This window comes from Notechis scutatus, chromosome 3, assembly GCF_049901735.1.
Source record: "Notechis scutatus isolate UNSWTSFEM ecotype Mainland chromosome 3, rNotScu1.2, whole genome shotgun sequence".
NCBI classification, from domain to species: domain Eukaryota; kingdom Metazoa; phylum Chordata; class Lepidosauria; order Squamata; family Elapidae; genus Notechis; species Notechis scutatus.
Window position 1 is genome coordinate 1,693,106 of NC_142011.1, and position 23,755 is coordinate 1,716,860.

The window sequence follows — 23,755 nt, forward strand, 5'->3', positions numbered from 1 at the left end:
CTTGGAGTCTTAGTGGACAACCAGCTAAATAGGAGCCAGCTGTGTGCAGCAGCTGCCAAAAAAGCCAATGCAATCCTAAGTTGAGGGAGGTACTAATACTACTCTGTAAAGCCTTAGTAAGGCTATACCTAGAGTACTGCATCCAGTTTTGGTCCCCACACTATAAAAAAGGTGTTGAGACTCTAGAAAGAGTGCAGAGAAGAGCAACCAGGTCAATGACGGGACTGGAGGCTAAAACATATGAAGAACGTTTGCAGGAACTGGGCCTGGCTAGTCTAGGGAAGAGAAGGACCAGGGGAGACAGGAGAGCAGCCTTCTGATAGTTGAGGGGCTGCCACAGAGAGGAAAAAGGAGGTCAAGCTATTTTCCAAGGCACTTGAAGGCCACACAAGGAATAATGGATGGAAACTGAACCAGGAGAGATTCGTTGCAGAAGACCTTATGCCACCAGACTCAAAATTCTAGACCTAGAAAACCTAGAACTACGCTGCCTTCAGTCTGATCTAAGTATAGTATATAAAATTATCCATTGCAATGTCCTACCAGTCAATGAATACTTCAGCTTCAACCATAACAACACAAGAGCACACAATAGATACAAACTCAAGGTTAACCGCACCAAACTCGACTGCAAGAAATACGACTTCAGCAATAACAGAGGGGTCAATGTCTGGAATACTCTACCTGACTCTGTGGTTTCTTCCCCAAACCCCACAAACTTTAACCTTGGACTGTCTACTATTGACCTCACCTGTCAGCCTCAAGATATCTTCTACATCTTATATCTTTTGCATCCTATCTGCTGCATCTTTTCTTTCTCATTTCTTTTGGCTGTCATTAGCAACGGGGGAGGGGGGCCTTGGAGGGGAAGAGAGCTGGAGGTGTTTTGCATTCTTTTGCCGTGGGTAAGCAAGGGGAGGGGGTGTATGAATTCTTGTCTTTAACTTTCCATTTCCTGGCTAGCTTCTATCCCCTTTTGCGCAGCTGCGAAATTTTATCAAAATATGTCAAGGTCAACGGACAGAGGCCTCATCACCACCTGAAGACGCCCACATGATCATATTCAGAACTTTTAATTGGAAGAGTCATTTGGACTCTGAGGGGTGGGAACAATTCCATTCCTTTGTATATGTGATCTGCGCGCCAATTCCTCAGATTCGGAATTCAATCTGTAGCTTCCACTTTGATTTCCAGTAAAAGGATAACTTTGCTCTAACCCATGGAGTCTGAGTATTTCTTTCTTGGATCTTGAAGGGAGCACAGACTGACATTATTCCGAATCTCAGCATCAACCCACCCGAAGAAGAAAATATCAGCTTTTCTTCCGAGGGGGTTTCACATCATGTCATCTCCAGCCAGCGATGAAGACGACCAGGGAGCTACGAGGGGGCAGCCGATGCTGCTACCAGAGGTGCCAGCCGCCGACCTGCTGGCCGACCTCACTCTGGAAGAAACCCCAGCTGAGAGGCCCAGATGGTCGTTAGGGGTTGGATGGATGGATCCCGAAGACCCCCCCTCTCCTGGGATCACTGTAAGTCGAAGAGGTGAGAGGGAACGGCTGTGGAAAGAGAGGGAGGAGATGGAATGCAGGCTGGATCAAGCCGGGAGACTCTTTATGGACGTTTCTGAGAAGCCCGGCATGGCTCCAAGGTATGAGGGGGGAGGGGGAGCGAGTTCAGCCTGGGGAAGTCGGGCTGCCCCCACCCTCCTAGTCCAGCCTACGCCAGTGCAGCAGCCGGCTGCCGCCCGGGGGGCCCCAGCAATCGGTGTGATCCCTGGAAGACGCCACCTGCCCCCGTTAGATGTGAAGTTTGGAGGAAATCCCAAGGATTTGGGTTTCTTCCTGGTGCAAGTCGGGAGCTATATGGCAGAATTTGAAAGGGATTTCACCTCTGAAGCAGCCAAAGTGAGATGCGTTACCCGAACCCTGGAAGGGATGGCAGCAGACTGGGTGGTGACTTTGTACAATGATAACTCCCCCCAACTGCGGAGCCTCGATGTTTTCATGACTGCATTGAGGAGGAGGTTTGAGGACCCCCTGGCAGAGAGAAGGGCTAGGATCAGAATGAAGACTCTAACCCAAGGGGAAAGATCGGTTGCAGACTACACCCAAGAGTTCAGACAGCTGGCATACCACATCCGAGGCTGGTCCCAGGGGGCCCTGATAGAAGCCTACAAAGATGGCTTAAATGAAGATATATACCACATGTGCATCTCCAGAAGGGATCCATATGATCTGCAGCTGTGGTACTTGCTAGCGGAAGAAGTGGAAATAGATCTAACCCGGAGCAGACGCAGAGGAGGCCCCGTATGGAGAAAACCGCTCCCCCCACGCCTCCGAGAGGCCCCAAACCCTCGGAAGGGAGGAGTGATGACAAGATCCAAATCCAATGCCTGCTTCCGTTGCGGGAAGGAGGGCCACCGGATTGCGGATTGCCGGGTCAAGCTGGATCCAAAGGGAGCGCGGGGCCCAGGAAGAGAGCCCCACAGAAGGCTTATCGAGTAGGCGACAAAGTGTTCTTCTCAACTAAATATTTACAGACCACCCAGAAATCGAAGAAGTTGGGTCCTAAGTATGTCGGCCCTTTCCCTATTGAGCGGATTGTGAATCCTGTGACTGTTCAGTTGACTCTACCAAAAACTCTTCGTCGTATTCATCCGGTTTTCCACGTTAGCTTGTTGAAACCCGAACATACCTGCGCATTGAGACCGACTCAGACTGATCCCCCTGTACCATTGTTGATTGAGGGTGAGCAACATTTCAAGATTAAAGAGATTTTAGACTCTCGGAAATGGAGGGGTCGTCTCCAATATCTTGTAGCCTGGAAACATTTTCCTCCCTCCTATGCCGAGTGGGTAAATGAGAAAGACGTTAGGGCTCCTGAACTGCTCAAGAACTTTTATGCAAAGTACCCTGATAAACCATAGAAATGTGTGCAATCGTTAACATATTTTTATGTTATTCTCTCTTACAGGGACTAATGTCCTTTTTCTAGGGGGTCCGAATGTCAGTCTCAAGATATCTTCTACATCTTATATCTTTTGCATCCTATCTGCTGCATCTTTTCTTTCTCATTTCTTTCGGCTGTCATTTGCAACGGGCGGGGGGGGGGACTTGGAGGGGAACAGAGCTGGAGGTGTTTTGCATTCTTTTGCCGTGGGCAAGCAAGGGGAGGGGGTGTATGAATTCTTGTCTTTAACTTTCCATTTCCTTGCTAGCTTCTATCCCCTTTTGCGCAGCTGCGAAGTTTTATCAAAATATGTCAAGGTCAACAGACAGAGGCATAAGCGCACCAACGTGCCTACCGTCCCTGTCCCATTGCTTCTTTTATTCTTCTTATATGTATCCATGTATTCATAACTATGTTTTTACTTATACCTGTTATCTTGTAAGCAACTGACAAACCAAGTAAAATAAAAATAAAAATAAACCTGGAAATAAGGAGAAATTTTCTGACAGTTAGAACAATCAACCCATGGAACAGAAGTTGCCTTCAGAAGTTGGGCTGCCATCTGTCAGAAATGGTGTAGGGGCTCCTGCTTGGGCAGGGGGTTGGACTAGAACAGGGGTTGCCAATCTTTTGGACCTCAGGCACCACCAAACTCATAATTTTAACTCCCGTGGACCACTAATTTGAATTTTGACTGATGGGTGGCTTGCTGACGTTGGTGGGAAAGTCAGTCCGATAGTCCAGAGCTGCAGTAGTCACAGGACTGGCCCTTTGGTCACCCTGGAGCAACTGCTCCTCCACCCGGGTGCACCGGCCATCCCCTGGGGTGGATTTCCCTCCCCCGCCGTTGGTCTTAACCTTTCAGTTCCAGCTCCCATGGCTCTACTCAAGGTAAGGTTTGCGCTTGGCCGAAGGGTGGGGGCCAGTGGGTGGGTGGCCCATGTGGGCAGGGCAGCCTTGTGTTCCCACACAGCCTGGATTAATTGCTTTGGGGGGGGGCACATTTTTCTGTGGACCACCAAAATTTTCTTACGGACCACCAGTGGTCCTCGGCCCACTGGTTGGTGACCACTGGACTAGATGACCTACAAGGTCCCCTCCCAGTCTGGTATTCTGTTACTCTCCGTATGTAGAGCCAAGATATTGCCATGGAGTTTGGACTGGACAAAATGTGCCATGCTTTACCATCAGACAGGGAATAATAGTAAAAATTGAAGGAATCAAAATGCCCGACAGAAATAACATCAAAAGCTTGGATGAGCCGATTGTATTTGCACCTGGGCATCCTTCAAGCTGACAACATCAAGGCCAGTGAAGTCCAGGGAGAGCCCAGGAGTGAATACATCAAGAGAGTGAAGAAGATCTTAAAGTTCCAAACTCAGTGGAGGAAAATTAACACTTAGCAAATTCCAGTCATTAGATTCACAGCTGGAATGGTGGAGTGGACTCAAGCAGAATTAAAAGGCCCAGCTAGGAAGACCAAAAATATAATGACAATGAATCATCCCTTTCATCCCCGCAGCGACGTTGACTGACTCTTCTTACGAAGCAAAATGGGTGGGCGTGGAACATGGCAAGTAGGCCAGATGATTAAAGAAATAAAAAAAGGGCATTGGAAGTGTACAAAGTTAGCCCCCACACCTCTCTTAGAAGAATGAAACACTTTGAGAAATATTTAAAAAGGCAGAATATTATATTTCCCTAAAGGAGAAACAGGCTCATGGAAGGCAGCCCCCCGAGTCTTTCTTAATAGCCCCAGCAGGACTGGGCCAGCGTATCAACAAGACAAAAGACCTTCAGCTCCAGGCTGATGGGATTAAGACATGGTCCTTCAAGACATAGTAGGATTATCTATCGGCAGAGCTCACCCCATGGCACAACCAAGCCCCTTCATGGCATCACCCAGCGAGGTTCAACCAAACTGATCTCAGACAACCTCAGCTATGACCCCTGCATGGCCCCCTGGGAGTCTGACAACCAATAGAACATATGCCCTTGCACAGGAACAGGAAGCTCAAGGGCAAGGCCCAAGAGTGGGTATAAATACCTCTCACTCTCCACTCCATGTGGTCAGCTGCCCAGGACCTCAAAACCCATGTGGTCCTGTTCATCAGTAAACCATCTTTCCAACCAGCCCCTCCATGTTTCCAGTGTCTTTCTCCCCACTTGGAACTGAACCAGATGGATTTTTTTCTTCCAACAAAAGAATATCCAATGGATAGTGAAAAAGATGCACTGAAACTTTAAACCTTAGTTTGTCTACTGTTGGCCTCACCCCATTCCTAAGAGCTCTCTAAGGGGTGTGCATAAGTGCACCAATGTGCCTACTGTCCCTATCCTAATGTTCCTTTTCATTCATACCCATTTCATGTACTCATAATTATGTTCCTAATTATATCTGCTATCTAAAACAGGAGTTGAAACCGTTTATGACCCCTCACATCCCGGACATAAACGGTTTCAACTCCTTCCCTCAAAATGACGCTATAGAGCATTGCACACCAGAACAACTAGACACAAGGACAGTTTTTTCCCAAATGCCATCGCTCTGCTAAACAAATAATTCCCACAATACTGCCCAACTATTTACTAAGACTGTACTACTATTACTATTAATCTTCTCACACTCCTTCTCACCCATCCCCTCCCACTTGACTGTTTCCTAGTATGATTTGATTGTTGATTGTACCCTATGACTATCATTAAGTGTTGTACATTATGATTCTTGATTCTTAATGAATGTACCTTTTCTTTATGTATACTGAGAGTATTTATACCAAGACAAATTCCTTGTGTGTCTAATCACACTTGGCCAATAAAGAATTCTATTCTATTCTATTCTATTCTATTCTATTCTATTCTATTCTATTCTATTCTATTCTATTCTATTCTATTCTATTCTATTCTATTCTATTCTATTCTATTCTATTCTATTCCATTCCATTCCATTCCATTCCATTCCATTCCATATTTTCTATTCTATTCTATTCTATTCTATTCTATTCTATTCTATTCTATTCTATTCTATTCTATTCTATTCTATTCTATTCTATTCTATTCTATTTCTATTCTTATTCTATTCTATATTCTATTCTATTCTAATTTCTATTCTAATTTCTATTCTAATTTCTATTCTATTCTATTCTATTTCTATTCTTATTCTATTCTATATTCTATTCTAATTTCTATTCTAATTTCTATTCTATTCTATTCTATTCTATTCTATTCTACGCTACACCTATTCTATTCTATTCTATTCTATTCTATTCTATTCTATTCTATTCTATTCTATTCTATTCTATTCTACATGCTTGACAAATCAATAAAATAAATAAATAAACTTCCCAGTATCCAGTACTATAACAAAGGTTTCTGGAAGAGGAAGGAGGAAGTTTATTTATTTATCAAACTTATATGATCAAACATCTTACTGATGAATGACTTTGGGCAATGTACAACCAACAAATTAAACAATATAACACTAGCAGAACAGAGAAGTCTACTGACTACTGGCAAATTTAAAGTGCCCTACAAGAAAGAATAAATGAAGAACAGAAAGGTGGCATGGAAAGTCAACCATTACATGGCCAGTACTTTTAAAAAAAATAGCAGAGAAAACAGATAATAATAGGACCTGGCAGTGGCTTAGAACAGGAAAGTTGAAGGAAGAGACAGTGGGGTGGATTCTGGCTGAATCTGGATTCTGATTCTGGCAAGCCCTAAGAACAAATGTATACAAAGCCAGAAGTTGAGAAGACAGCAATAGACAGCAAATACCGTCTCTGCAAAGAAGCAGAATAAACATGCCAGAAGATCAACCAGACTGATTGCAAACAACGGCACGACAAAGCAGCAACAATGGTGTATTGGAAGATCTGACAGAAATATCCTTTGCGAGCAAGCAAGAACTGGTGGGACCAATTTGCATGGACATTTGGGGGCTCTCTTCACTCCTAGCCTGGTTCCTGGGTGAAAATCCAGGTCTTTATGGTCTTCTGGAAGGTTAACAGCATGGGAGAAGCTTCAGTCTCCTGGCAAGATCTTTGTCCAAAGATCTGCCACTCCAGAAAACGTGGTCCTACCAGGTGGCCATGTTTAATGGAAGGGACCTGAAGTTCTCCCACCTCACCTGACGTGGTGGGATAGACAGATACCCTCCAGGAGAGGCGGTCTTACCCATAGCAGAACAAGAGAACAGCTCACCTGTCCGAAGTTCCAGGGGTTGGGGATGATGTAGTCCTTCGATCCTTGGTAGATCAGGCCTTGTTGAGTCAGCACATACTCAACGCGGTCGTCATCGTTCTCCATATACGTAGAGTCCTCTGTTGAAAAAAGAGGAAGCTCAGATGCAGGAGACAGTTTTGGGATGGAGAGAAGCCATCACCCCAGAGAACTTCTGCAGAACTTTTGTGTCCACCTTCCCCTGGGGCAGGGGGCCTTCAAACTTGGCAGCTTTAAGACTTGTGGACTTCAACTCCCAGAATTTCTCCTCCAGTCATGTTAGCTCACGAATTCTGGGAGTTGAAGTCCACAAGTCTTCAAACTTGCCAAGTTTGAAGAACCTTGCCTTGGGGGCTGGTCTTCCAGAATATTGGCCATCTACCCTACCCAACCCCAAGGGGGAGGATCATGGGAGTTGGAAATCCAGCCCACGTCCCAAGGACGCCTCACAGAGGAAGACCAACCTGAAAAAACCACCTTGAAGCAAAGAATGAAGAAAGATAGATGACTTCTCCTGAAAAATAGAGCTAGTTCATTCTTTGCCATCAGGCAAAACATAGAGTTTTCCTCTTATCAGCAGCGGAGAAAAGCTTCAGGAAGGTGAGGATAATGGGAATTGATTAGTTTATCAGCAATCCCCTTGCAGCAAATTGTGTGTTGTTGGTTTGCTGGCTTGCGTTTGGAGGGGGCTCTCCTCAAACTCCTGATATGAAAAATAACAGCTGTGTCTTCAAGGTTGATTGAGATCATCCCTTGAGGTTCTCCACGATGTTCTGAAAGTCAGTCGGACTTGAGCTGTCCTTGGGCACTTGGACAAGGGGACAATTGGTAGCCTTCAGTCTGGCCCCAGAAGGTAAAGATGACCCAGGGCAACTAAAGAAAAGTCAAGGTGGCTGCTAAAATGATGCCATTGAAACTCTGAATGGTGGAGTCTTCATCACACCTTTGTGGCTTCCAGCTTGACTTGTTTTTGACAATCTCCTCCTCCTCCTCCTCCTCCTCCTTTCTGCAACCCCACCTCCTTTCTAGCACTGATGATATTCCCTAGTGGAGTCATGAAATGTCTGCAAGAAAACTATCAAACTCAGAGAGCACCAAGGACCCCATACCTCCTCCTCCTCCTCCTCTTTCTCCTCCTCCTCCTTTCTCCCAATTCTCTGCCCTCCTAGCACTGATGCTATTCCCTAGTTGACTCTTGACGTTAATAAACTTGTGAAGTTTATTAACTAACTTTATTTATTTATTTATTTATTTGGTTTGTCAATTGCTTACAAGATAATAGGTGTAAGTATATACATAGTTATGAACACATGAAATGGGTACATATAAGAAAAATAAAAGAAACAATAGGACAGGGACAGTAGGCATTTTGGTGTGCTTATGCACACCCCCTACAGACCTCTTAGGAAAGGGGTGAGGTCAATAGTAGACAGTCTAAGGTTAAAGTGTTTGGGGTTTGGGGAAGAAACCACAGAGTCAGGTAGAGCAGGGTCCCAGTCAACAAATACTACCGGTTTGATGAAAAGGCTTCCGTGAGCTTTTCCGGTAGAAAGCTCACCGAAGCACTTCATCAAAACAGATGGCGCCACTGATGCTGTACTGGGCCACAGCTGATGCGTCCGGGCGCGCATAAAAGGTTGGGGACCACTGAGGTAGAGTATTCCAGACATTGACCACTCTGAAGTCGTATTTCCTGCAATCAAGTTTGATGCGGTTAACCTTGAGTTTGTATCTATTGTTTGCTCTTGTGTTGTTATGGTTGAAGCTGAAGTATTAATTGACAGGTAGGACATTACAATGAATGATTTTATATACCATACTTAGATCAGACCGAAGACGGCGTAATTCAAGGTTTTCTAGGTCTAGAATTTCAAGTCTGTATTCTGCAACGAGTAGAGGAGTGGAGAACTCTTCTTGTGAAATATTTCTGGACTTTCTCAACTGTGCTAATATCAGATACGTAATGAGGGTTCCAGACCGATGAACTGTATTCGAGTATTGGTCTAGCAAATGTTTTGTATGCTCTAGTTAGTTGTGTGATATTACCAGAGAAAAAGCTATGTAGGATTAGGTTAACAACTCTTAATGCCTTTTTGGCTATGTAGTTGCAGTGGGCTCTAGCACTTAGATCATTAGAGGTGAGTATTCCAAGGTCCTTTACAGAGCTTGAGTCATCAACAAGATCTTGACTATTCAGCTTGTATTTTATTTTCTGATTTTTTTTGCCAATATGTAAGACAGAGCATTTATTTGTTGAGATTTGAAATTGCCATTTGTTTGACCATTCTGATACATAGTCGAGGTCTTTTTGAAGGGTAGCAGTATTGTCTATTGGTAAACATGATAGTCTCTTACTGTGGTAATGGAGTCAGAGAGAGATGCGTTGAGCTATGTTTCACAGACAAATATGATGTCGAATTTAGCCATATTTAGTAAGAGGAGAAATTCAGGTGTTTTATTCGCAAGGCTTCTTGCATTGAGTAGCTTGCATTTAAGGCCAGCAGTAGTTGGAATTGAGGTAGTTAGGGGCGTGCATGCCTAGTCTTGGGTGATGGTGGATCGGTTGAGGTAGGGTTGTGGTTGAAGGTTAAAGCTGAGTTGCGGGTTGTGTGACTTACTTTTGATACAGTCAGCATGGTAGTCAATGTACAGGTCCTTCTCTCCATTGTCTAGATGTTTTTTGAGTTCAGTGCGGAGTACACGGGAGCGGGCACGTTGCTGTATGGTTAGGTCAGGGCGACAACGGAGGTTCTTATGGTTGGTGTTGGTTTTGGCGAGTGAATTTATAGTGTAAATGAATTTACGTTTGCTTGATTCATTTTTGCAAATGACCCTGCACATGCGTGGGGCCACAGAGCCGTCTCTGTTTTTGAGCTCTCGGCCAATGCGGGAAATGTCAAGTATTTCATCAGCGGAGATGGTTGATGCTTGATAATCATTGATGATGTTTCGGACAGTTGTGATGTCATCATTGTCATTGATGTCCTCTAGACCAAATAAGATGGTGTTTGGACGTTTCCGTTCACGCTCAACGGCTTCTCTGATGAGGATTGGGATATCAATATTTGTCTGGGTTGTGTTTATTTGTGGATTGGGTTTTGGATTGGGTTGTGGTTGTTGGGTACAGATATGGTTTGTAGCTATTGGATGTTCTGGTTTTTGCGTTGTGTCTTTTTTTTCAAGGTTGGATAATCTTTCTTTTAAGGCATCCAGGGATGCTACTATGGTGTCAAGGGATGTTATTCGTGTTTCAATGATATCAACTCTTTCCAACAGATCCAGTTTGGGTCTGCATGATTTGCAGAGATATGGAAACTCATTGGATGATTCTAGGTATTGAATCATTTGCTCGGGTAATCCCAAGAAGTCATGATGAGCATATTTGTTACATAAAGAACATTTGATGGAGTTTTCATTATCCTTTAGAGTTTTGTAGCATTTAAGGCATGTGCAGGAGTCTTGTGGTTCATTGGTGGGGATTACTTTCTCTTTAGGTTGTGGTTTGGCATTGGATTTTTTTCTTGGCATGGTAGTTTTGTTAAGATGGTACGTTAATTAAATTAATTAATGGAACAATTTTGGGTAATCAATATAGCCAATATCACACCAATCAATCAATTGCAGTAATCTCTCTAGTCAAAATAATTTTCCTAAGCAACAATCAGCCTAAGCAATTAATTACACTAATTATTAATCACACTGTTCAATTAAATTCACTAAATCACTGATTTTACTAATCAATTAAATTACATGAATCTTGATCTTTTAAACTAATCAGTAATCACACTATTTGCACAAAACACTCTAATCACACTAATCAATTAAAACAATAAATCAATTAAACCATTAATAAAATATTTTATAGAAATTGATTATCTAATAAATCAATTAAACCATTAATAAAATATTTTATAGAAATTGATTATCTAATCATTGATATAGGTGATGAGGCAGAAAAGTTGTAAGTTTTGAGGTAATGAATTAATCGGTGTTTGATTAAAGTAATGAGGTAGTATTGAGAGTCTGCAAGGAAAGGGTTAATTGTTTCACTAGCAGCTGTGATTTACTGGGTGGGAGGAATTTATTGCTCTGATTGCTGCTATTACTCTGTAAACAATAGGCTGTAACAAGATGTTCAAAGCACGCTGGATTTTGGAAAGAAAGCAAAACTCGCTGAATTAAAACACTTTAACTACAATCAATATGTTTCTGAACAAGATTGTTTTCCAATAGTTTCCTAAAGTTCTTCAAGTTGAGTAGTAGTAAAAATACAGTCCAGAAATTTGGGTTAACCAATCCAATCTGTCCTTTACTTTTAAAGTTACTTCTAGTTGCAATATCTTTTTTTTAAAAAAACTAAATCTGACAGTCACTCCAGATTGTTAATCGCAGCTATTTTCCTCCTTTGAGTCCCACTTTCCAAGGAAAATTCCACTGCAGAAATTCTTACCAAGACTAAGCACGCTGTTACAAGATCTTTCCTTTCTTTTTCACTTCTGTCTCAGCTGCCTTCCTGCCTTCGATTCAGCCATGCTGGCAGTTCTCTTTTTAGTTCGGATGGAGGGGTTTTCTTCAGGTCAGTCGAGGAGACTCTCTTCTCCTCGTGACCACCGAAGCATCCCCTCTGCCTTTACCACCCGTCCAGGGTGACTTTCGGCTCCTAAGAGCCTCAGGGCTTTCTCCTCCCTCCTTGTTTCTCCCTGCCAGCTGTCCGATGTGGCTCCGGGGAAAACTGTGTGTGTGGGATATTAATAGAAACACGTTGTCTGGCGTGGAAGATACTTCTATCAGCTGTGGGAGGGATTGAAATGAAGGGACGTTGTTTGCATTCTGCTGGCTTCAAGTGTTCTATATTAGCATACTATATATATTAGCGTCCCTGTCCTATTGTTTCTCTTATTCTTTTATTTTTCTTATATGTACCCATTTCATGTATTCACAACTATGTATACATTTATACTTATTATCTTGTAAACAATTGGCAAATCAAATAAATAAATAAATAAATAAATACTCCAAATCCTGAGCCCTGATTGGTCCACATGGACTGCAACCTGATTGGCCAACTAAACAGCCATGATTGGCGCGCTAAGAATCACCCGCGATTGGTCAAGCCGATCGCGGGAGATTCAAAGCCCTGTCATTGGCCGCCGAGCCGCGAGCAATTCCTATATAAAGGGTTGCCGCAGCTCGCAGGTCTTGTACTGGTCTATATACACAATAAAGAGCTGAATTATCACTTTTGGTCTCGCGTCTCTGTGGGAACCGATCTACCCGATCTAACACCAAGTGATCCAGTTCAAGAGCTCCACCAGGGTGGTTGATAGGGCTCGATGGAAAGAGCTTCACTTCTCTGGGGAAGGAGAGGAAGGCTCCGGATCAGCTAGCAGGAGCTCCGCCAGCATTATTAGGGCTCCACAGCTTCAGAAACTAGCGTTTTGGGGCTTGTTTTTGGGCCCTGGTTTACTCACGGTTACTGGTGCAGGCGGCAGCTTTAAAAGTGATTTCTGGTGCAGGGGGTGGCTTTATAGGGAGATAGTGCTCCAGGAGCGAGAGCCTCACCTTCCTAGTTGGGTGCCGCCATCTTCCTTCTCTCCATACTTCTCCCCCCACCAAACCCTGCAATTCCAAAAACTGCCCCCCTCTTCCTGCTAGAAGACCTTGGGAGCCCACCAGACCCTGTGGGCTGCTCCTAGTGCCACCACTGCCAAGAGGGAGTTCCCCTTCCCCTGATCTGGCGGGTCTTCAGGGCAAAGGCTGGTGGAGTCCAGGAAACCAGGACAGGATTCAACCAGGAAGCAGGATGTCCTTCGAGGACCTCCATGAGGGCACCGGAGCAGCAGAAGACCCCCTGGAAGCCTTCCAACCTCCATGTCCCTCCAGCCTCATCTTTTCCCATGGAAGCTGCCAGTGTTGGTGCCCCTGGGCCTTTCGAGTAATTGAATGACAACACTGAAGGGACCTGGGAGGTCTTCTAGTCCAACCCCTCTGGACTTCATATATGTATCTATGTATTTGTCTATTTTGCTCATTTCTGAACTACCCATCTCCCTCCAAGAGGGGCTCTGGGCAGTGTAGAATAACATATCTCTCGATATAAAAGGGAAATGCCACTCACGCATCATCACAAAATCTCCAGAACCGTAAAGCCTACAAACTTGAAATTTGGCCCGAATGACCCTCGTGGCTTCTAGGGGCTCACTAAGAAAGGATTTTGCAAAATGACCATCAGAGCATTTAGAGTATTTCCTATATTATTATTATTATTATTATTATTATTATTATTATTATTATTATTATTATTATTATTATTATTATTATTATTATTATTATTATTCTCTGATGCTAAGGAGTTCTACTCCCCCTCCCCACCTGAAAAGAAATCTCTTCTAAATGCAAAACACAAGCAGAGGAGAGGAGTTTCACTTTCACTTTCACTTTCACAGCAGCAAGCAGCTATAGTACAGAACGGTTGAGCTAAGCCACGCCCAGGCTCCTTGCTGTCTCTTCTTTGCTTACACAGCAAATACTCTTTCAGTTTCCAAACAGCCCTTCACTCTCCCACACACTGACAGGACGCTAGCCAGATGAATACTGATGGATCCAGCTAGTTAAAATTTAAAATGGTAGAAACAGTCCTTAACTTACAACCGTTTGTTTTTAGTGCCTCTTCAAAGTTACAACAGTGCTGCATGACCGTTTTTCACGCTTATGACCGTTGCAGCCTCTCCGTGGACCTAATCAAAATTCAGATGCTCAGCCACTGACTCGTATTTATGACGGTTGAAGTGTCCCGGAGGTCAGGTGATTCCTCCTTTGGCGACCTTCTGACGATCAAAGTCCATGGAGAAGCCGGATTCACTTAACAACTGGTTTACTAACTTAACAACTGCAGTGGTTCACTTAACAACGGTGGCAAGAACGGTTGTAAGCTCACTGGGCAACTTTCTTGCTCAGCAAAGGAAATTTTGGTCTCCCCTGAGGTCGTAAAATCAAGGGCTGCTTGTACATAAAAAACAAAACAAAACAGAATAATAGAATAACAGAACATTAGGATTAAAATATTAATTCTAATACTGAATATATTGAATAACTGAGCTTTAGAATCCAAATATAAATTCTAATTAAATTGCCTAACTAGAATGAATGTGTGAACTCTAATTTAATTCCAATTAAATTAAACATAATTAAGCGTTAGCCTTAAAAGGCCAGTATTAAAACTGGTCAAAAGGGGAGGCTCTTTTCTCCTATGAAAAATGCTCCTCTTTTTTCCCCCTAATGCGTTTGTCCCTCTCCTTGTCCTCCTGTTTTACTCTGACTCATGTTTGGTTTCTGAAGAGAGACACACCTCGGGGGACAAAAATACTTTTGTGTTCCACACCTTCAGGAGAAAAATAATCACGAGAAAAGCAAGGACCCTGAATGTTTGCATCCTTCACGCTCAAAACCTCCCTGGAGGATGAGTGTTCGTGACCTGCTACGAGGAAGGAATGAGCGTCCTTACAAGAGGGGAAATCAGGCTGAAGCAATTAAGATATTGTAATAAATTTATTTATTCGACATTTCAACACTTAAAAAAGACAATTTCCACTTTTTACAACAATTCCGTAGCGGTGTTCACACTAATTAATAAAGTCTATATCAATTGCTTCTCCATTCTATTCACTTATATTCTTATTTTTCAATCTAACTTATAACACTATTAACATATATATACGAATAGAATAGAATAGAATAGAATAGAATAGAATAGAATAGAATAGAATAGAATAGAATAGAATAGAATAGAATTCTTTATTGGCCAAGTGTGACTGGACACACAAGGAATTTGTTTTTGGTGCAAATGCTCTCAGTGTCCATAAAAGAAAAGAGACATTCGTCAAGCATCAAGAATCATAAGGTACCACACTTAATGATAGTCATAGGGTACAATAAGAATAGAATAGAATAAAATAGATAATAGGAATAGAATAGAATAGAATATTGTAATGAACAATAGAATAGAGTAGAGTAGAGTAGAGTAGAATAGAGTAGAATAGAATAGAACACACAAGGAATTTGTCTTGGTGCAAATGCTCTCAGTGTACATAAAAGAAAAGAGACATTCGTCAAGAATCATCAGGTACAACACTTAATGATAGTCAGAGGGTACAAATAAGCAAACAAATAATACTAGGAAACACAATATAAAGTAAGGATACAATGACAAAGTTACAGTCATACAGTCACAAGTGGGAGGGGATGAGTGATAAGGAATAATGGGAGGATTAACAGTAATAGTAGTGTACACTTTGTAAATAGTTGAACAGTGTTGAGGGAATTATTGTTTAGCAGAGTGATGGCATTTGGGGAAAAAACTGCCCTTGTGTCTAGTTGTTCTGGTGTACAGGGCTCTATAGCATCGTTTTGAGGGAAGGAGTTGAAACAGTTTATGTCCGGGATGTGAGGGGTCTCTAGATATTTTCATAGCCCTCATTTTGACTCATGCAGTAGACAAGTCCTCAATTGAAGGCAGGTGGGTGGTAATTGTTTTTTTTCTGCAGTCCTAATCACTCTCTGGAGTCTGTGTCTGTCTTGTTGGGTTGCAGAACCGAACCAGACAGTTATAGAGGTGCAGATGACAGACTCCATCATTCCTCTGAATCAAGCAGCTCCTTGGGCAGTTTGAGCTCCCTGTTATATATGCAACATTGATTAACATTTTCTAATTTTTACTGTCGATTGACGCCTCTGCATCTTCTTTCTAACCACTCATACCAAAGGTTCCATATCTTATAGTACTCTATTTCTTCTTTATCTTTTAATATCATCGTTAGCCTGTCCATTTCAGCGCATTCAAGGATTATTATTATTATTATTATTATTATTATTATTATTATTATTATTATTATTATTATTATTATTATTATTATTATTATTATTATTATTAATCTCAGAGAGAATGGTATCCTGTTTCCAGTTTTGCGCAAATGAGATTCTGGCAGTGGTTACCATATGGAGAATGATATATTGGAAGTTCCTACTAACATTAGATCCTATTATAGCTAATCAAAAAAGTTCTGGTCTTAATTCAATTCTTTCTCTAGTTATTTCTTCCAACTATGTTTTAATTTTAAACCAATATTTCCGGGCTCGGGGACACGTCCACCACATATGAAAATAAGTTCCTTGGCTGTGATTACGTCTCCAACACTTTGCCCATATAGCAATTAAGATATTTTAATCGTATTTGTTTTGTCTTTGCAAGAGGTCGGTGAGACCACGCAGTGGGACGGTGCAGCCGGCCCCTGCTAGCACATTCCAACCACATGCCGCGAGGAGGTTTGTTTGCACAGGAAAAGAAAGATGGCCTAGCATTTGGGCTATTTCGATGTTTGGTCTCGGCTGCCTGTGAAAGATTCATGCAAAAAGTCCCCTTTCGCGAAGCGATGTTGAAAGAGAGACCCCGGAGGGACGCCAATCCCCTTCGGCTAAAAGTTTAGATTTTTTTTTCTTCCAAAGGGTTCTTTGTGATTCTTTTCCGCTCTGGGGTTGAGTGAGGAAGAACACAGAATGACAAAGAGGGAAGGGATCTTGGAGGGGTCTGTGGAGACTGTCAGCCCTCCAGGTCCTGGTTGTCCCAAAAGGTGCTTTTTTTTCAAGAGGCAACTGGACTTTCTTGTTTTTTTCTTCTTTTGAAGACGTTTCACTTCTCATCCAAGAAGCTTCTTCAGGTCTGAGTGGATGATGGGGAAGGGAAAGATTTATGCTCCTTGCAGAGAGCTGGTCATTTGCATCCTCTTAGAGAGCCATTGAAGCCACTTGGAGGTTTATCTGTGTCCTCAGGGTCACCTGAGTGGTGCAAATGGCTCCTGTAGTCTGCAACTTTTTTCCCCTGGATATCCATTCCTGCTCCCACACCATTCCAAGGGTGTCCATCCCAAATGGTGTAGCTAAAAGTCTGTAGAGATTCTCCATCCTCCAGGTCCTGGTTGTCCCAAAAGGTGCTTTTTTTTTTTTTCAGGAGGCAACTGGACTTTCTTGTTTTTCTTTTGATGACATTTCACTTCTCATCCAAGAAGCTTCTTCAGCTCTGACAGGATGGTGGGGAAGGGAAGGATTTATGCTCCTTGCAAGCAGCTGGTCATTTGCATCCTTTTAGAGGGTCGTTGAGGCCACGTGGAGATATGTCTCTGTCCTCGAGTCACCTGAATGGTGCAAATAGGTGTGGAGCCTCCTCCACATCCATTTGCATGAAAACATCTGCAGAAACATTCTGCAGCCAAGAAAGCTCCACACCCATTACTCAGGGGACTCCGAGGACACAGGTAAACCTCCAAGCGGCCTCACACCCGCCTGCAAATGACCAGCTGTCTGCAAGGAGCACAACTTCTCCAGTCAGAATGAGAAGCAATGTTTTCAAGAAGAAAAAGAAGAAGTCCAGTTTTCAAAAAGTAGCTTTGGGGTGACCTTGGAGGTCTGTCCAACCCCTGCCCAAGCAGGAGATCTTATACCACTCCAGACAAGGGGCTGTCTAATTTCTTCTTAAAAATCTCCAGTCCCCAAACTGTGAAGAAAAGCATTTCCACTGAATCAGAGTCGGAAGGGCCTTCCTTGAGGTCTTCTAGTCCAACCCAAGTGGAGACCCTGGACCAATTCAGGAAAATGATTGTCCAGGCTCTTCTTAAAAAGCCTCCAGTGATGGAATACCCATAACCTCTGGAGACAAGTTGTTCCACTGGCTAATCGTTCTCACTATCAGGAAATTTCCTCTGTAATTCTAGGTTGCTTCTCTCCTCGATGTGCGTTTCCATCCTTTGCTTCTTGTCCTCCCTTCAGGGGCTTTGAAGGATAGTTTGACTCCCTCTTCTTTGTGGCAGCCCCCTCAAATATTGGAAGCCCGCTATCATGTCATCCCTAGTCCCTTCTTCTCATGAAACTACTCATACCCAATTCTTCATATGCTTTAGCCTCCAGTTTCCCTAATCATCTGAGTTGCTCTTCTCTGCACGCTTTCCAGAGTCCCAACATCTTCTTTATATTGTGGTGACCAAAAATGGACGTCAACAACATCAACATCAATCAATCTGTCAGGCTTGAGTCCAATATTGTGGTCACTGCAGAATAACAGAGTTGGAAGAGACTTTGACCCCCATCTTCTTTGTGACAGCCTTCAAGGAGTAGAAGATGTCATATCACTGCCAGATCTTCTCTTCGTTAGACTAGAAACCCTTAGTCCCTTCAATGGTTCATCATATGGTTTAGCCCCCAGACTCCTGTTCTTCCTTGTGGGTCTCCAAGAGATGTACGCGAGGAGATTGGCCATCCTCTCTGGACTACTGAAGAGCATCCTTGTCTGGAGATTGAAGCACAATGGATCTCCCGTCCCCAAGACTCTTGGAAGTTTCTTGGCCAATATCTTTGGGGTCTTCAGAGAATATGGGAGCCTCACAGAGAGGGGAGTTTGAACGATGCAGGATAGAGGGGGTTAATATCTCCCATGTTCCTCTTCACCATCTTGTTGTTAGTGGCGAAGTCGTGTCCGACCCATCGCGACCCCATGGACAACGTTCCTCCAGGCCTTCCTGTCCTCTACCATCTTCTGGAGTCCATTTAAGCTCAGTGACTCCATCCAGCCCCCTCCTCCTCTGCCGTCCCCTTCTTCTTCTTTTGCCCTCCATCGTTCCCAGCATTCGGCTCTTCTCCAGTCAGTTCTTCCTTCCTTCTCGTGAGGTGGCCAAAGTCTTTGAGTAGGATCTGGCCTTCAAAAGAGCAGTCAGTCAGGGTTAATCTCTCTCTGGGACTGACCGGCTAGATGGCCTTGCAGTCCAAGGGACTCGCAGGCGCCTTCTCCCCCAGCACCAGAGTTCAAAGGCCTCCATTCTTTGGCGCTCTGCCTTCCTTAGGGTCCAACTTTCACAGCCATGCATTGCAACTGGGAAAACCACCTTAGTCTTCACCGTCTTAGTTGGTGGCAAATTATGGACAGGAAGATGGCACCCTGATGTCTCAGTTCAAAAGTCCTTTGGAGTTGATATCCTGCCATGGACAGGGCGGGGTTGGACTAGATGACTTCCTAGGAGCCCTCTAACCCTGTTATGTTCTCTGCTTTGGAAGCCACCAATGGTGCATTAGGTGAAATTTCAGGGAAAGGGTGTTTCTTGGACGCAGCTCTTGGGCGTTGTCTTCCCATAAAATACAGGTAAGAAAAATAAAGCCATGAAGGTAGTAACATCTCTCCTAAAGATATCATTGAAATAACCAGAGATGGCCCTGAGTCCAAATACAATGATGGCTCAGTGGCCCCAAAATTTGTAGAGTTGTTTTCAAAAAGGAGTCCAGCAAACGCATATTCATTCATACAACAAACGCCATTGCAAAACCAATCCTGTAGAGTTGTAATTGTAGGAATTTCTTTATCTTGATGGCAAACCTCAGAGAAAAGAATGTTTCCAAGCAAATACAACTCAGGCAAACAAAGTTACTCATCTAAAGGAGGATTAGAGAGAGGAAGTAAACATATGTTGGACTTTGACTAGAGATCATTAATTGTGTTAGTTACTATGCTGAACAATAACGAAAGTCAAGCAGAAACCAAAGTTAACCAATGTTGGAGAATAACTAAAAATGTGTATAAATGCAAGACTAGATTCCAATAAAGTTCATCATGATTCATTTGATCATGATCAAACACCTCGACTGCCTCATCATTACAACACAATCCCAACCACAAAAAACTTCGCCCAAGACCAAACTTATCCAGACTGCAAAGAATCTGCTCCCGTAAACTCCACAATGAACTCAAAAGACGTCTAGACAATGGAGAGAAGGATCTCTACATTGACTACCGCGCTGATTGTATCAAAAGTAAATCACACAACCCACAACTCCACATTCAACCCTGCCTCATCCAACCCACCATCACTCAAAACTAGGCACGCACGCCCCTAACTACCTCAATTCCAACTACAACTGGCCCTGTCAATAAATACTTCAGCTTCAACCACAACAACGCAAGAGCAAACAATAGATCCAAATTCAAGGTTAACCGCACCAAACTTGACTGCAGGAAATACGACTTCAGCAATAACAGAGTGGTCAATGTCTGGAACACTCTACCTGACTGTGGTTTCTTCCTCAAACCCCAAACACCTTAACCTTAGACTACTATTGACCTCACCCCTTTCCTAAGAGGTCTGTAGGGGGCGTGCATAAGCGCACCAACTTGCCTACCGTCCCTGTCCTATTGTTTCTTTTATTTTTCTTATATGTACCCATTTCATGTATTCATAACTATGTTTTACTTATACCTATTATCTTGTAAGCAATTGACAAACCAAATAAAATTAAATTAAAAAATTAAATAAATAACAGATACCATCAACGCAGCTACTGGATATAATCCTTTCCGCTTAGCAAACACTTCCTGGCCTCTGGGAAAATATCTTTGGTAATGTGAGATGCCTTCACTTGGAACTGCCAAAGTGCAATTAACACATGGCACCTTCTGTTCGCAAGGGCTGGATCCTAAGAGGTTGTTTATCTAACCACGGTTTCCAAAGTACACAATAATTAGTCGAGTTTCTTGGGCATCTTTCTAGACCAGAAGAAACTGAACCACATGATGGAACTTGTTCATGAGAGCTCATCAGGTCCATGTGCTCAGCCACGGATGGTGAAGAAGTTGCTTTGCAGGCCAGAGATCCCAGGCTCAGTACAGGAAGGAAGGAAGGAAGGAAGGAAGGAGGGAAGGAAGGAAGGAAAAATATAAAAGAAATATAAAAGGGAGGGAGGGAGGGAGAGAGGAAGGAAGGAAGGAAAGAAAAATATGAAGAAGGAAGGAAGGAGGAAAGGAAGGAATGAAAGAAAGAAAAATATAAAAGAAGGAAGAAGGAAGGAAAATATAAAAGAAGGATGGAAGGAAAGAAGGAAGGAAGGATATAAAAGAAAGAGGGAAGAAAGAGAGGGAGGGAGAGAAGAAGGAAGGAAGGAAAACTATAAAAGATAGAAGGAAAGAAACATATAAAAAAAGGAAGGAAAGTTATAAAGGAAGGTAGGAAGGATATAAAAGAAAGAGGGAAGGAAGGGAGGAAGGAAGAAAGAAGGAAGGAAGTCCTTGACTTACAACCATTCATTTAATGACCAAGATTATAACAGCACTGAAATAAGTGACTGATGACAGTTTTCCACACTTAAGACCCTTGCAGTATCCCCATGATCATGTCATCAACATCTGGACACTCGGCAATTGACTCATACTTATGACGGTTGCAGTGTCCCGGGGGTCGCGAGATCCCCTTTTCCTTCTTTCAGCTGATCGTCAGCTTTTTGTGACTATCGGTTCAGCCAAACCGGTCCAAACTGGTAGCAAACCACCACTGCATTTCAGCTTACCGTCTACTGCAGCCCCAGTGAGTAAAAGAGCTGAGGCACGGCAAAACCGCTCAGCCATGCGAATCAGCCATGCTCCAAAACAAGGACATAAAGCGCAGGAAAGAGCAGGGGCAGGTGGGCGGGGCCAAATGATCACTGGAATTACTGGTTCTCCCAAACCGGTCAGAACTGGTAGAATCCCACCCCTGCCGGCACCCACCAGTCCCTCCCATGGCCCAACCAAATCTTTGTCCCAACGGGAGACATCCCTCCAGACACACCCCTCCAGGTGCAGAGCAACTTGTCCTTGACTCTCTAAGAAAGGAACGTTGTTGAGTCTCGTCTCCTACGCCGGTACGAAATCCCCCCCTCCCAAATTCCCAGGCACCGAATGTGGCAGCCTGGAAACTTCCAAGAACAAAATGGCTTCCCAGGCTGACAGAGCTGAGTGGTCCCTCCCACAACCGGGGAAAAGCCTTACCTGGACACCAGGGGTTGAAGAGCAGGAGAAACTCGCCCAGGTGGAAGCTGGAGCCCTGGTACTGGGTGGAGGCGTCCAGGACCAGGCGGTATCGGCCGATGCGGGCGTCCGGAGGGGAGGAGATGGAGACAGAGAGGGACAGCCCATCCTGCTGTTCTACCGCCGAACTCCAGGACGATCCCTCCAGGGAGCAAGAGAGAGGGAAAGGGAGCGGGTCCCGGAGGTCTCGATGGGGCAAGGCCCTATGGGAGGGAGGGAAGGAGGGAGGAAAGAAGGGAGGGAAAGAGGTAAGAAGGGAGGGAGGAAGGGATTGGCGGAGGGAAAGAGGGAGAGGGAGCATGAAAGGGAGGAAGGGAGAGAGGGAGCAATTGAGTGATTGAGGGAGGAGGGAGATGAGAGAAAGAAAGAAGGGGGAGCATGGAAGAGGGGAGAGAGAGGGAGAGAAGGAGTGATTGAGAAAGAGGGAAGAAGGGAGAGGGAATTGAGGAAAGGGGGAGGGAGCATGGGGAGGAAGGGAGAGAGGAGAGAGAGAAAGAGGAAGGAGAGAAGGAGGGAGGAGTGATTGAGGGAAAGAGGGAAGAAGGGAGGGAGGGAGGAAAGAAGGAGGGAAAGAGGGAAGAAGGAGGGAGGAGGATGAAGGAAAGGAGGAAGGGATTGAGGGAAAGAGGGAAGAAGGAAGTGATTGAAGAGGGAGGGATCAAGGGAGGAAAAAGGCGGGAGAGAGGAGAGATTGAAGAAAAGAGGGAAGAAGGAAGGAAACAGGAAGGAAAACAAGGAAGAGAGGGGAGGCATTGAGAAAGTGGAAGGAAGGAAGGAGGAGGAGAGAAGGGAAGGGAGAGGGGGAGGGATGGAGGGAGAGAAGGAAGGAATGAAGGGAGGGAGAGAGAGGGAGAGAAAAGACACAGGTGAGTTCATGTGCTCATTCTTCAAAGGTGGGGCATGGGGGGTTTCAGGGCTCCCCCTTGGGACGGTGGGGGCCCTTCAGGAAGCTGCTAATGGCCCCAGGGGAAAAAGGGGCTCCATGCCTTTTCTATCCATGGCTCTGCAGTCCCAGTCAGTCTGTCTCCAACTCCCAGAATTCCCCAGCCAGCAAGGAGAGCAGAGGTCGGCCTTGCCCGGCTTCCCTTTGGCTCCCTCTTCAGTGGCTGGGGCTGGGCCCAGGGGCAGGGGGGCCACGGCTGGGCTGCTGGGTGGGCTTCTCTTCGGGAGGGAGCAGCGTCCGGACCGAAAGCAGCAGGGGGATTCTGCAGGGCCACTGCAAACAGGAGCTCATTCGGTGGTGTGTGTGTGTGTGTGTGTGTGTGTGTGTGTGTGTGTGTGTGTGTGCATCTCACCCAGAACCAGGGAAGCCCACCACCCCCAGATTGGGCTGTGTTATATCACAAGCTCTTTTGGCATCTCCTAAAGGTTGGGCCGATGGTCAAATGAGCCTGGCACCTAACCCACCCTGGCTGTCAACTTCCCTTCCCTTCCTTCCTTCCTTCCTCCATCCCTCCCCTTCCCTCTTCCTCATTCCCTTTAATTCCCTTCCCTTCCCTTCCTTTCCTTTTCTCCTTCTTTCCTTCTCTCCTTCCTTCCTCCACTCTTCCTTCTTCCTCCTTCCCTTCCCTTCATTTCCTTTCCTTCTCTCCTTCCTCCTTTCCTTCTCTTCCCTTCCCTTCCTTTCCTTCCTCCCTTCCTTCCTTTCCTTTCCTTTCCTTCTCTCCTTCCTTCCTTCCTTCCTCCATCCCTCCCCTTCCCTCTTCCTCAT

At 44.3% G+C, this 23,755-nt stretch overlaps 1 protein-coding gene across 6 annotated transcripts in view; it reads right to left on the bottom strand.

The window, feature by feature from the left end:
• The window catches only part of TGM2 (transglutaminase 2), an 88,243-nt gene that overhangs the window by 41,598 nt on the left and 22,890 nt on the right, over positions 1-23,755 (bottom strand). For 3 of the 6 annotated variants that reach the window (XR_015748403.1, XR_015748404.1, XM_087959091.1), the window contains exons 1-2: positions 22,006-22,217; positions 7,155-7,273 (exon numbers count right to left, since the gene is read on the bottom strand). Coding sequence is in view for 4 of the 6 variants with exons in the window: in XM_087959091.1 (XP_087815217.1) it covers positions 7,155-7,259 (105 nt within the window). In the remaining 2 variants the exon portion in view is untranslated. Of the gene's footprint in view, positions 1-7,154; positions 7,274-11,622; positions 11,735-22,005; positions 22,248-23,755 lie in introns of those variants that run through there. The other 3 variants (XM_087959093.1, XM_087959092.1, XM_087959094.1) reach the window with 2 other exon arrangements.